The 14,946-nt window shown below is 43.6% G+C and overlaps 1 protein-coding gene across 1 annotated transcript in view; it reads right to left on the minus strand.

Annotated features, from left to right (window-relative positions):
* The window catches only part of BARX2 (BARX homeobox 2), a 44,140-nt gene extending 29,432 nt beyond the window's left edge, over window positions 1-14,708 (minus strand). The window contains exon 1 of the mRNA XM_083479442.1: window positions 14,226-14,708. Coding sequence (XP_083335568.1) covers window positions 14,226-14,415 — 190 coding nt within the window. The 5' untranslated portion in view covers window positions 14,416-14,708. The remainder of the gene's footprint in view (window positions 1-14,225) is intronic.
* Between the last annotated feature and the right edge of the window lie 238 nt (window positions 14,709-14,946).

A 14,946-nucleotide genomic window follows, 5' to 3' on the forward strand; every position in this document is an offset into this window, starting at 1 on the left:
TTGTCTCTCCTATTGCTCCAAGGATGCAATAGGTACAGCAAAACGGGTTTTTCCTAATTCTTGGTCAATTTCACAAGTTCAAAAGTTTTACATGAAATCAGCCATCGCTTAGTAAGTATCGGAGGAGGAAGGTGGGAATTAAGGCACCAGAGGAAGAGAAACATAATTACTTGTACATCTATTAATACTGCAGTTTTGAGATCTCACTGTTGAGGGCAGTCGGTGTTATTTTTCCACATTCGGTAACAATATTGCTTGACTGTTGGCATGTAGTGGTAATTAGTATTTGGGAGCTGGCAAGATGCAGTAATTGCTATTTGATGCTTTTGATACCTGACGTTGAGTGCCGTTCAGTATTTAATGAAACGTCGGCATCAGGTTATGCCGGCACTCAGAAAGCACCTGAAATTCAGGCTTTGGGCAGTAACAATTTCACGAAGGAAAGTTTTCATTATGCATGCAAAACAGGTGCTCTACCACTGAGCGATGACCCTTCCCCGATACAAATTGTGAACATTCTTACTGTGGACTTCACATGCCTCCTACATACAGCTCCTGCACTTCAGGTGAAGACCCTATAAAGATGAATTCTAAACATACGCTTGTCATACCAAGCTAAGAATGGGTCATCGTAGACAAACAATTGATCTCCCTCGCTCTCACATACTGATTCCTCTAGAACAGTGATGGCCAAACTTGGCCCTCCAGCTGTTTTGGGACAACAATTCCCATCATCCCTGACCACTAGTCCTGTTAGCTAAGGAAGATGGGAGTTGTAGTCCCAAAACAGCTGGAGGTCCAAGTTTGGCCATCACTGCTCTAGACTGCCTAACCACACAGCCCATATCCAAACTCAGCCATATGATACAAAAACTGGTTACTCTTCTCCAGATGCTACATGGGATCTTGGCAGTTTAAACATTTTGTCATGATTTTAAGAAAAATTCCATAGACAACACGGCCATCCATGTACTGAGTTGTGGAGCATTTCAAGAGAGTTTAGAAGGTTCATTAACCAAACACCCTTCCTCAAAGACCTCTTCCACAGTATTCTGAGCATAATGTGCAGCGCTGGCATGCCCAGGATGTAACCACAGTTTGTTTCTATAGATATTGTACAGCCTCCCCTTTAATAATCTAAAACACCAATAAAACTTTGAAGGAGATTGTCAGCAAAAAATGAAGCCTAACATTACTGAGCATCCACCTTGATTTGCTTGCACAAAGCTTTTGTGGAGATGAGATTGTATCTGGTCTTTGCTGTGCATGTATTCTGATTTATTTGCAGGATATACAACAAAATGCACCCATCCCTAGTTGCTTGCAGGATGTTTCGACGTCTTCCCAGTAACATCCCTTCATTCCACACTTTCCCTGTCACTTTCCAAACCACAAAAGCACATTTCTTTTTTAAAAGTGGATTTGTTGCTGAAGGGTGGCAGAGTGTTAACTGCACAAACCTAAATTTCCTGTATGCCCTTGAATCTCTCCATCAAAATACTGAGGGTCTGCAGGCACCCTTATTTGAAAGCTGTTTTTTTTAAAAAAAATAAATCAGTACAAACTGGCCACATTAATCACTACACAAACCCACAGGGAGAGCGAGAGCGAGAGCGAGCGAGAGAGAGAGAGAGAGAGAGAGAGAGAGAGAGAGAGAGAGATTGAATCCTAACTTGGGTGATGTTAACTTCTAGACATGCATCCGATAATCCCATCCCAACCATGTTATTCTTAATAAGGTGCACACCTTATTAAATTGGGATACACCTGCAAATTCTGTCCCAACTGGTTATATGTCCTTGGAAGATTAAGGGGAACGTCTTTCATGGACCCTTTTCCTGAACCAGCAGCTTTCATGCCCCAAGTGGTACAGTACCACTCTGAACAAAAGGGAGTCAAGAGTACAGTACAGATTTTTGTTAAGGCCTATAGGTATGATCCCCACTGAACACTCCCAAGTCCCACTAATTGCCATAGACAAGATAAATCTCTCATTGAGTAAGTTTGTTTGCTGGGAGATTAGACAATGTTGACTACGTATTGAACATTCATTCTGACATGTTTAGATGATGTTGTGTCAAGCATGTATAAGCCCACACGTTCAAGCACATTTTCCTTATCGCAAGATGTGCAATCTTTTGGGGAAGCAGGTTTGCTGCACAATCAGCTATCACTGAGTTTGCTGGCGTGTGATTCAATCCCACCGCAAAATAATGACCACCTGGGAGCACCCCTCACCAAAGAAACGACAGGAAAGAAATGCTGGCAAACTTTCAAGAGGAGATGTTGAAGAAATAATCAACTACAAACCGATGCAGGCAGGTGTCAAAGTGAACTCGAGAGGGGAGAAACGAGGGACAGAGAAAGTGAAATTAACAGATCTCGGCATCCTTCCTCACCTTTGCTAAAGAAGGAAGTCCAGGTGAGCTATGTGGATTTCCAAGTAAACAAGCATAGGGCAGGATTTGGTTGAAACATCATTTAGGATCCGAGGGTGGGGAAATTATTTCTAATACTGCATGGGATGGGATCTGACAGCACCAAGTTATCAGCACCTTTTAAAATAGACTTTTAAATGACTCACTCGTACGGTTTTTCTTTCACTACAATTGTTCTAGTGTTTTCTGAAAGGGAAGAACCTAGTCACACTTAACATCTGCTTGCGAGATTCCCTTACTCTCTATGAGCCCATTCAACAGCTTTGATCAGTGGAACAGGCAACGGTAACAGATGCCACTCAACACTCACTCCATATCTGTAAAAAATCTTTTTTTTAGAAGCACAACAACTTTGGAACTCCCTGCCACTTGACATCAGGCAGACATCTTCACTACACTCTTTTTTTGGTGTCTGCTTTAAACATTTTTGTTTAGGCAAAGCCCATCCAGACATGTATTTCAATCTGGTATTTTAAGCTTATTGTTATTTTTCTGAACATTTTAAAGGGTTGTTTTAAAGTGTTGGGTTTTTTTACTGAAAATTTTATTGTTTTGTTATTTTTGTAAACCACCTTGAGGTCATATGACATTTAATTGAAATAAAATAAATCTGTGCTTGTTCCCCTGCCACAGTATAAATAAGGAAATGGTTGCATGGCTCCCACACAATGCTTAATCATCCTAAACCGCAGCTGTATACATTTTTATCCTTCTCTTGATTCCTTTGTGCTGAAAACCCATAATCCTCATAACTGATGAGTCTTTTACCTTTGTGAAGAATGGTAAATAATAGGCAGGCATGTGCAAGATCAGATTAGCAACAAAACTGGAGAAGATTATAAGCCCTGATAAAAGGTGGAGGAGGAAGACGGGACAATTGCAGGGAGGGGACGAGATGCAAAACACCCATTCAGGCAACTTCGGGGAGTTATCTATTCAGGGTCACTGCACTGAGACTGGTGCATACTTATTAAGGTGCTAAATTTAGCACCAGAAAACCAGGAACGGGAGTGGAAAATAGGACAGGGTGTACAACAGCGAGCTGAGCTGCAGAAGCCGCTCCGTTGCATTTGTCAGAGGAGACGGCGAGAAAAACCAAGCAGTCCTGTCAGGATATAGAAACAGAATATCATTCCCAGTCCATGCCTGGATGGCAAGACTTTTGGCTTTAAGGATCATGGTGTCTTGGAGGACTGCTGTGCCCCTCCTGTTGCAAAGCAGAAATTTCTTGATGTGCTCCTCTGCCTGGGGTCACAACCACGCCACATGTTCAGAGCACATTTAAAACTTCCCCTAAAGAATCCAAGAAATGGAGTTCACTAAGGGTGACAGGAATTCCCTATGTGGGGGAGGAAAACTATAGATAATAATAATAATAATAATAATAATAATAATAATAATAATAATAATAATACCCCGCCTTTCCCCTTACAAAAAGATTAAGAAATGCAAAAGGTAATTGTTCAAAAATAATTTAATAGAATTAAAACCGCATGAAAAAGAAATCTATTAAAATTCAGGTCATGAAAAAGCACAGAACTATTAAAAAAACAAAAAAGCCACCTATTGTTTCCCAAAGGCCTGATGGAATGAGAGTCTTCACCTGCCGACAGAAGCTTCTCTAGGGAGGAAGTTCCAAAACCTGGGAGCAGCTACTGAGGAGGTCCAGAATTCTTTGAGGAAAGCCATGTCAATTTAAATGTGCATTAAATGTATGGCATGGGTAGGACCAGCATCTTATTTTGCAGGTGAGCAGCAACTTAGGGTGGAAAGGCAAATGACGCAGGGTTGTTAAGGAAAATGGCAGCCTCATGTCTCCTTTGGCTTCTCTCCCCTTAATGCCTGGTATAATAATCCATATGGTGTGCAAGTTATCTCACTGGGAACTTCTTCTTCCCATATGTGGCAATCAGTTGGGTGAGGGAGAGGCAGTATGATGGCATCACATCATAAACTGAGTCTTCCCCCCCCCCTCATATGGACATCCAATGAGGTTTTCAAACAGAGGTTGGATGGCCATTTGTTGGGGAGTCTTCAGCTGTGATTGCAGGGGGTTGGATTAGATTACCCTTTGGGTCCCTTCCTCTATGATCCTATGAATCCCCACACCTGAATATTCACCACAGCAGACATTGAATTGGGTCAAAATATGCCTGAGAACGCTCATGGGTGCTCAGTTTCATCTGTTCCGATGACATCAATATATTACATCTGCTTGAATGTAAGGTAGCCTTTCAGATGTTTAACCTGGATGGGGATAAGATGGAGATAGTAGCCAGGTTCTTCAACACACAATGGGGATCCGTGAATGTTATACAGCAGTATTTCAATTGTTAGATGTATATTTTGCAGAGTGATTTTATTGTACAGAACCTTTAGGAATTTTGTCTGCATGACAATAAAGGTTTGGGATTGAACTGCTATTATTACATCTGCCAAAGTTGCAATCCACGGAAAGAGAAATCTGATTTGTCCTTCTAGCTGTTTGTTATCGGACACATGATGCAGCTCCGGGGAGTAAATGTCTCTGTACTTGGCCACCCAATCCTGGCTGAATGCATGACTGACAGGATGCGACCTCGCTGGACTCAGGTGTAAATGAGCCTGATAAAAGGTATTAGCCACAACATTGTGTTTGCTTTATTTAACAGGATTAATACAGCTGTTACGCTTCAGATAATAGTAAGCTCTAGGTGGAAGGGGATCTCATGCTCCTCCACACTCTGATACAAGCACACTGTATCCATTCCTCTCTCCCTCCTTTCCCACAGTTCCGCACAGTCCCTCAGGAATGCCGTAACAGTATCTGTTCAATTAAAAGGGGAAAGGGGTCCGGCTAAATATTTCCCAGCAGAAACGGTTTCCACCCAGATTCTGAAGAGCGTCCCAGATCAAATTTAAAACCCAGCCAGATCTACCACGCTGGGACTCGGTTGACCTTGTCCACATGGAATCCCACATGGTGCTTGTGGGGTCATCCGTATAGCAACTGGGTGGTTTTATAATGCACCATAAATCTGCTTCCTCTCTGCATTTGACCCAGAGGTGACAAGCCTGGATGAGGCTCAGAAAAAAGCACCACTCGTGCTGTTATTGTACAACCTAAGAACCTTTTCTAGGTTTCTACATTCTCCCACCTCTCGTAGATGATGCTGCCTGATACACAGAACATTAACTATGTTGACTACCCCTGGGGCCTCTTTAAATTAGAGGCATAAAAAAGAGCCATCTACCTGCAGGACTGAACCTGACCTACTTAGCAACTGATTCTATGGGGCGCTCACTCGGAAGCAAGGCCAAGCTGAATATAAATAAGATTCCAGACTGATAGTCCATAAACCCCAAGAGGCATGACTTCTGCCAAATGCAGTAATTCCATGGAGACGCACCTTGTCATCCAGATCTAGGAAAGCATAGACATTTGCAGCCAACAGCAAGGTGGACAGTGGTACGCCTGATGGTCCTGCTACTTAGATTCTGCAGACAGTCACAGCTCTGAGGCAACTGGTCAACAATTTGCTTGCTTGCTGATTCTGAGCTAGCACACACGGTGGCCAAGGGGGGCTCTAGAGCAGAGATGAGGAACCTGTGGTCCCCCAGATGTGAATGGTGTGCAGTTTCCATCATCCCTGCTTATTGACCATGATGGCTGGAGCTGATGGAAGACGGAGTATGACAACATTCAGAATAGCTATGGGGCTCCCTTTGGGCAACCTCATTGTATTGCTTAATTATATTCACAAAACCAAAACAAATCATCTCATACTTCAGATATCCCTAATAACCATCCTACCAGTGTTCTTTTGATTTCAATACAAGATAAATGGCAACCAGTTATTTTGAAAGATCTGTGTTGCCTGAGTTGTTCTTCTTCATAATTATAAGTTATGATTCGATACAATGCCACAATGTCCTAGGCCTTCCTTAGCCAATAGTCAATAGACAGGGCCTTTGTGTTTCTCCAAGGTTTTGCAATCATGTTCTGATCACTTATTAAAATTTCTCTCCTCCTAACCTGTTGCTTCACATGTCATAGGAGCAGCCGTTTAGATCATTTGAACTCACACCCAGTCCTAAACCACAGGCAATCAGGCTGAATAAATTTGATTGATCTGAAGGGCATAAATCCATGGATTTTGCCATCACAAGCTAATGAATCTGGTGCCCTCCAGGTGTTTTGGTCTAAAACAAATGAAAGCAGCCTTATACCAAGCCAGACCTTTGTTCCATCTTGCTCAATAATGTCTCTGCCGATTGGCAATAGCTCTGTAGGATTTCAAACCAGGCTCCCTCCCAGTCCTACCTGGAGATGCTGCTGGGACCTTCTGCATGCAGACCACTGAGCTATAGCCCTTCCCCTTCTCCAGGTGCTAGAGTGCTACCAGCCATGACCACAAACGCCCACTTCACACCAGGTTGTGGCACATTTGGTACACATAAGGGCAAGACTTTGAGGGCAAGTGCCCAAGGCCCCATTCCACAAAATGAGCTAGATGACCCCCCCCCCATATTCAAGGCTGGCTGGCTGACCACATCTTGAAGGATACACATTATCATCTAAAGAGCCACCACACCATACCATTGAATAGAATTACTGAACAGCGTAAGTGATTACGCAAAGGATGTGTTGGAAACATTTGGACTCTTTGCACACAGGGTAAGAGAATGGTGTTTACTCTCTGATGGTGAAGTTACTCCACTGCCGCTCCTACCACACGCCCTTGAAAGTCAGCCCCAATAGACACAATGGGACTTAGTGCTCAGGGTAAACCTGCCTAAGGTTGCTCTCTTGGAAGACTATGTTGCTTGCTGTTGATCAAGGGCTGTGGAAAGAATTTCTGCAAAACACAGAAGTTTTCATCAGGCATCAGACCCATTCAAGAAGTTCGAGATCAAACTCTTCCTCTTTTATTGTTGTCGTTCAATTTGAACCAGATACAGTACATTGAAATTGCAGTGTGCGTTCCCATAAATACCAAAAACAAACAACAAACTCCCCACCTGTCTCCTAATAAAACTGAATCATCGTCAGTCAATTTGCTCATTGCTGCAGTTTCTAAGGCTTTGATCAGCTATTCTATCGTGGCTGTAACTCTTGGAAATTTCCCCTGCCTAGGGAAAACAACGCTTGCCACTAATAAGAGATTCGAAAGCAGGCTTCAAAGAAAGGTTATTAGCATTACTAAGTGAAATGGCCATAGGATCCATCAGGAGATTGACCCCTGAGGTCTGACCAATGACCTCTAGAGTTTGTTCCTAGTGTTGCTGAATCATATTACAACTTCACCAAAGATACATAGAATCTGTGTTGACATTTTTCTCATATAATTTGATAAGAATATGGTGGTGGTGGTTGTTTTTATATAAAAAAACAAACTCTCAGATTATTAGATTCAGTGGGATTACTTCAACCCAGGCCCCCCCAAATCAAGTGCTTTTCTTTGATTTCTGACCCTTTTGGAAATGCAAGAGACATCCTCTCATATTCTCCTATGCAGCCTAGGCTTGCTTTGGCATGTTTTGCTATTCCATGGGTCCAGAAACTTGACTGCGTTTGTGTAAATCAAGGTCAAGACACCACAGTTTAAAATTAATGTTGAAATGCCTTTGCGTTCATACCAATCTCCTGTGCGAGATCCGAGTTGGAATTGAGAGAATTGGCCGTCCAGGATCCCAGGGCTTTTAAGATTTCTACTCTTTCATAAAGGGGCTTGTGTTAGATTGCTCTGCTTCTTAGGCTTAAGTCTGCAGACATCTTATCTCATTCCAGTCTCAGTGGGACCGCCAAGAGGATTGAAGAAGACGTCTCTGACCCTCCCAACCAAGTGGCTCCGAGATGAAAAGGAGAGATGGTCGCCATGCCGGCCAACACAAATACTCGGAGATTTGACTCCCGATGTGAGAAAGGTCTGCCATGCTGCACAGCTGCAAAGATGAAGTGATTAATTATGAAGATTATTATTCCAAGCATTTTAGAAGCAGCCTTTGCTGTAATATCTGGGCAAACTTTACACGGTTTCAATTAAGGGCGGTCACGCCTGGGCAGAGTTACATGATGCCTTCTTCCTTCATCTTCTAGCTTTCAGAGACGGGAGGATATCTGAGTAAGCAGTTTAAACGCTGGAGCTGGGGAAATTATGCAGCTTTCTTTTTCTTCCCGTTGTTCTTAAATGGGAATATAAATTTTTAATTAAATAAGTCTTGCACTGCGCTAATTTTTACACTGCCATTTGGACTCTTCTCCTGCTTACAAAAACACTGGGAGCAGTGACTCAGGCCAAGGTTTAAATCAGCAACTGAGCTCTGGTTACAAAAAGTCTTATTAACATCACCCATATCTATATATCAGCCTCATCTGCAGATCAGTTTAAGGATCTTTTATCTTCGCTTTCCATGAACAGTGGTGCGACTCAAGCATCCACTGGAAAGTTTAGTCGTGGGAAGTTTCTAATTTGACATACTGTGGTTTAGAAAAATTGATACTCGTGTGTGTGTGTGTGTGTGTGTGTGTGTGTGTGTGTGTAGAAATCTATCCTGAAAAGCTATATGGGTTCATTTCTATCTTCTGTAAAATTCACCTTTTAGCAAAATCTTAAATCACCTTCTCCCCACTTTTATTTTCCACTGCAACGACAGCCTTCTCTTCCCCTGGTTTCCCCACCATTCTCGGCCATTAAATTGCAGCCCCCTTGCTGCAGAGACCTCTCTATTGTTTATGCTGTGAAGTGCCAAGTAGCATACACATTAGTGGCACAGTACGAAATAATAACACTGCTCCTAATCATAGTAGAGTTTTGGTTTTGGTTTTAACCAGCCTGGCAAAAAAAACCCCCAACAACCCAAATTCTTAACACCACTCAAAGAATTATATACTATGGCATTCAAACAAATTGCAGGAAACAACTGAGGCTACTGGAACAATTTCTAGACTACTGATTCACTGCTTTTCAAACATGCAAAGATTTAGAATTCAGGTAAATAAGGCGTGTAAATGTTTGTAACAGAGTCATCTGTGAGCAGCCACTGAGTCACCAAAGTTTACTACATGCTCAGAAAACTACAGTGAGTAGCCCCACACCACTCCCCAAGGCAGGATGATCATAAAAAAGTTTCATGGTAGCCCACGCAACTAATTAAAAATATGAAAATGCATCTTTTCAAATTAAGTTCAACCCCAGGGGAAAGTGATAGCATTAAGCATGGATATAGTTTCCGTGGGTCTGGTTTCATACTGCTCCTGTAGAAAGTTTGTGGGAAGGATAGTTTACACAGAGTTAAATCTAGTGGCAGAAATTATTCCCCTTTTTCTAATCTCCTCTGCACAGAATGATCTTTCACATGATACAGAATTGCTCATTTAAAAATGGTGCCTGAAGTCTAAGGATGCTTTCACAAGTTGATTTGGGATTTTTGCCTGGAAATGTAATTTCAGCAGCTTTTCTTTCTTTTTCTTTTCTTTTTTAAAAAAGGAATTTCAGTTTTGCAATGATTCCCTTTCTCTCCGGGCTTTTCTATAGGAAAAAAAAAACTTGAGCCAAAACCGTAAAGGGGAAATCTTGCCTTCAGGTCTTTAATAAGTACCTATTTAATCCAAAATTCTTGGCTCGCTGCTTGTGAAAAAGGGAAAGTTCAGAGGAAATTGATATGAAAATTCGAATGACAAGATAATGCTGTACCCAGATAATCTCCAAGTATGGGTTGCTCTGGAAAGTCGGGGGAGGGAGAGATTCGGCCTCTGGGCACTTTTCTAACGATTTAATTAATGACACAATCTGCTTATAGTATGCACTCTCTTACTCCAGACTGAGATATAAATACGTTCAAACATCTGGGCAAATGAAACTGGTTATTCCCAAATGGTGGGGATGCCATGGAAAGACAGTCTAACCCTAAACTCATTGACTCAGAAGTCCATCTCACTAGGTTCAGCATGATTTAAGGCTGTGTACACATTACTGTCTTAAAGCACAGCTAGAGCCTTATTTTTCTCAATTCAGACAGAAGCTGGTTTGTGGGGGGAAAGCATCAAAATGCAGTATTTCACAAGGAACAACGGGAGAGATGCAGGATGCTGAGTACACAGTGGTTTATACACAGCCTAAGTCTTCTCTGTTTGTATCCCTAGGACTGAAGTCTAGGAGGCTGTCAGCACCGAACAGAGGGACACAGAGATGGATTTAAAGTAAAGCCAGAATAGACACCATCTCATAGTACCCCTGAAACAAAACAAAAGTTAATTCCACTGAACTAAATAACCCCCTTCTTCGCTTTCACAGACATGTGTTGTTGAAGTGATCCATGGTTTCTAATACAATTATTGTGCCGTTTCTCTGCATTTATACCACTAATAACAGCTGTGGCACTACGGATGTGCATGACAGCTTATAGGGCACTTGTTTCTTATGTTATTGGATTTCAATGTGAATTTCTTAATTATTTCAGTTGTAAAAAGAAAAGAAAGCATAATATGACTATCAAATATGAAACGGTGATATAGCTGCCCACTGACTTGCCTCCTTTTAACTGTTATAAAAATGATTTGTTGGACATCAAAAATCCAGTTGTTTTATCCCAAGCAGGGCAGGGGAAGTCTATGACCCTGGGAGAAAATACACCAGCCCATTAAATTTCATCAAATGGAGCATTGCCACAGGTGAAGCTAAGTGCCCAATACCTATGGGAGAATCCAATGAACAACGGCTTATCTCACATCACACGTTCATTGGGCAACTGTGCTTAACTTCAGCGGAAACCCTAGGTGAGTCGCAGAGGAATGGCTGTAGGTTGTGCGATAGGTATGTTTTGCTCCAAGTAAAATCTCTTCCTTCCTTCCTTTCTTTATCAAAAAATGACACAGGTGACTCAGCCAAATTAAACTTCTCAGTGCACATTTATATTTATATTTTGTGGCGAAAAAAGGGTCTGAAAGATTTTTGATCAACTCTTCTCCAGTTCCTTATGTCATATAATTCACAAATCCTGAGTGACTGAAGCATTTTCATACTTGTGCATCACCAGCATGGATTTGGGTTCTGATGCCCACTGTCAACCCAGAACCGCCTGCAAGTGCAATTTTACCGTTCACTGCTTGCGCAGATAATTGATGAATTCCTATGGGGCAATCTTTAATCCAAGGAGTGCCCATTCTACTTACAAGATATTGCAAGTGGAAGCTTCCAAACTACAAGAACAGAACACGTACAGACACTTTGCAACGAACCTTCTCTACCGAAAGTCAGTGCCCAGGGGTCTCATCTGAGCCTGTTTCCTAACAAGGAAACAGACTGAAGCAATTGTCTTGTAATTAGATTACACCATGGAGGACAATGGGACTCCTCACCTCGTACATGCTTTCCCATCCTTCCTCCAAAGCTCCAGTTGAGCGTTACTTATTTGAGCAACTTGCCCAAGGTTATCAGACGAGGTCCAGAATTTGAACTCAGGGCACCCTGATCTAACGCCACTCATTGCACCGTAACATATCTGCCAAGCAAGGAGAAGCAAGTGGAAAGAAATGCTTGAACTTCAATTGGAAGGCGAGGAGTATATGCAGTCCCACAGAACAGAAGTAAGCGCCTTTCTGGGCCAATACAACCCAGCAAGAGTCCTTTTCTCCAAATCACACACAAATAAAGAGTTTGGCAGGGAGAGAGATCCAGTTTCTACCAAAGAGTGTTTAAAAACCAGAAAAGAAACTGTTTAGTGGCGGGGGAGAAACACATCTTGCCTACGCCAGAGCAAAGCCATTGGATTCTTCTGATAAACTCATCAGCTCCTCCTAGTTTAGAGTTTATCTACACTCTTATTCAGCTCCAACGGAAAGCTCCATCCGACATACACATACACAGGCATCCAGACCACCATCGTTTTACAGAATCACGGCCAGCATTCCATTTCCACACTCACAATCATCAGCATGGCTTAAAATCAACCTCATGTCACCTTTCAGCTTTAAATGAAGAAACTGGGGGGGGGGGGAATCCATCTCTCTCCCACTTTTTTCTTTGTAATTAAAAAAAACAACCCAAAAAACAACAACAACCAAACAACTAACTAATGCATTTCAACCAATCCTGACAGTTACAAAGGACCTTAGTGCAAAAGTAGAACACCTGTTCCGGATGCAGAAGGTACTAGGCTCAAACACTGACATTTCCAGGAAGGACTTTGGGGTTAAATTCCTGCCTGAAAAACTGGAGAGCCATTGCCTGTCAGTGTAGACAATACTGATCTAGATGGAGCAGTGATCTGGCTGGGTCTAAGGTAGCTCTCTGCATGTTCCTACGAGCGCTGGAGCAGATTCTCACTCTCTTTTTTCATGCTTGCAAAGCCCACCTGCTCCCCAAAATTAATACCATCATTTCTGACATTGCTAGACCAAGAGGATAGCTGTGTGCTAAGGGGAGGCAGAACGGGAGGTTTAGACCCTTATTGTTGGTGGTGACAGTGGCACCACCACACACACTGTAACGAAACCCTTTTTTTCAAGGGCACCGCTGGAATGAGCAGGAGGTGTCAACAGAGCAGCTCTCTGCTTTGAGGACAGAAGCTCAAACTGGAATTGAATGTTTGCCCACTCAGAAATCGCCTTCTCCAAAATAATTGGATTGTCATATGGCCCTGTTCTGGAAAGAATTCTATGGGACTGCATGGCTCAGTTGGTTAGAGCGTGGCGCTGATAACGCCAAGGTTGCAGGTTCGAACCCCGTATGGGACACCTGCGTATTCCTGCGTTGCAGGGGGGTTGGACTAAATGATCTTCAAGGTCCCTTCCAACTCTACAATTCTGTGATTCTATGAAACTTTGGAGATGGTGGTGGGGCCTCGATCCTCATCTTCCACCATGAACCGCCGGTAAATCTTATTGCCCACCAGCCACTGGGCCCTCCACACACCTGGGTCACCAACAGCTTGTTGGGTCAGGGAAGTGATTGGCACTTTTTTTATAGAGGGCCAGATTCAGCCTGGGGTCTCCAGTTGCCAGTCCCTAACCGGTGGAATTATCCTAACTGCAATCTGACTGATTGTGCTGATTTTTCAAGGGTGGGGGTTGCTCATGCTTGGAAAAGTTGTGGACACAACATGTTGTTTCTTCCTCACCAGCAGGACATATCCATAGCTGTCAACGTTTCCCTTTTTTAAAGGGAAATTCCCTTATTCCGAATAGGATTCCTCGCAAGAAAAGGGAAAAGTTGACAGCTATGGACATATCAAAGCAGGTTTCACTGACTTTGAACATGAATTTAATTTATTTTATTCCAAGTGTTCTTTATTCCACCTTTCCAAGGGCTTTGCATTGCTCAAAGTAGCTTCCAATTATTTATTTTCTGGCACACAGTGCTGTCCTCACCAGCACAATCCTAGCTATTGAATGCAGCGAGGCTTACTCCCAGGTGAGAAGGGGGTAGGTCAACTTTAATTCTTAGTTATTGTTATTTATTAACTTTATATACCACTCTTTCATCCAGAGATCACGGGGCTGTTTACAACATATATCTATCACTTCATGTCTTGATAAGTTTGTTTCTCCTTTTAAATACTTTTTTTTAAAAAAAAATGTAATTTATATGTAAAAATACATATAAATATAATTTATAATATGCTAATTATATGTTGTAAAAATGGTGTAAACCCCAACGGCAACAGGAGTGATAAATGTGAGGCTCCCCAAAGAAGGCTTCCCTTTCCTCCTCAAACTTTTCTACCACTTCCTTCGCCTGGAGAGGGCAAAGCAGCAAAGGGTCCCCTTGGCGGGCGGCGAGGGCGAATCCCGGCAGCGGTTCTTACCGGAGCAGGAGTGGAGGGGTTTTGGCCGGACGATGAGCGACGCCGGGCAGACGGAGTAGAGCGAGAGCTTCTCGAAGTAATCACACGTCTCCTTGGACAGGATCTCGTCGATCATGAAAGTCTTGTAGCGCCGCCTGGCTGCTTTCAGCGGCCCCGGGGGAGCCAGCCGGGCTTCGGCTTGGCAGTGCATGGCTGGAGCGCCGAGCGAGGAGTCCCCGAGGAAAGCGCGGCGAGGAGGGCGGAGGAAAACGAAGCGCGCCGGGGAAGGGGAACAGAGTTTGGCCGGAACTGGGGGGGGGGGGTAGGCGGAGGCTGGCAGCTCTAGCCAAAAAGAGAGAGAGGAGGCTGTCCGGAGGAGATCGCCTGGCCAGGAGATCCAGCGATCCGCCTTCCCGCTGCGCCTGGCTCTGTGACTCCCTCTCACCCGCACCCAGCCAGCCTCCCTCCCGGCTTGTCTCCGTCTCTCTAGCTCTGCCTTCCCCACCTCCAGCCTCTATATAAGCCGCCGCGCCTTCGGAGGACAAGCCGGCTGTCAATCAAGTGCGCACCCCCACCCCCTTCGCAGCGCCCCATTGTTCGGGCCTGGGACGCCCGGGCAGGCAGAGCTTGCTATTTTAAGGACTGCTTCCCTCCCTTCTCCAGCTGGAAGGGCGCCAAGGCCTTGGGTTAGCTTAGGCTGGCTGGCTGGCTGGAGGGGACGGGACGGGACGGACGGACGTGA

Source organism: Podarcis liolepis (assembly GCF_965112155.1).
Source record: "Podarcis liolepis genome assembly, chromosome: 16".
Lineage (NCBI taxonomy): Eukaryota > Metazoa > Chordata > Lepidosauria > Squamata > Lacertidae > Podarcis > Podarcis liolepis.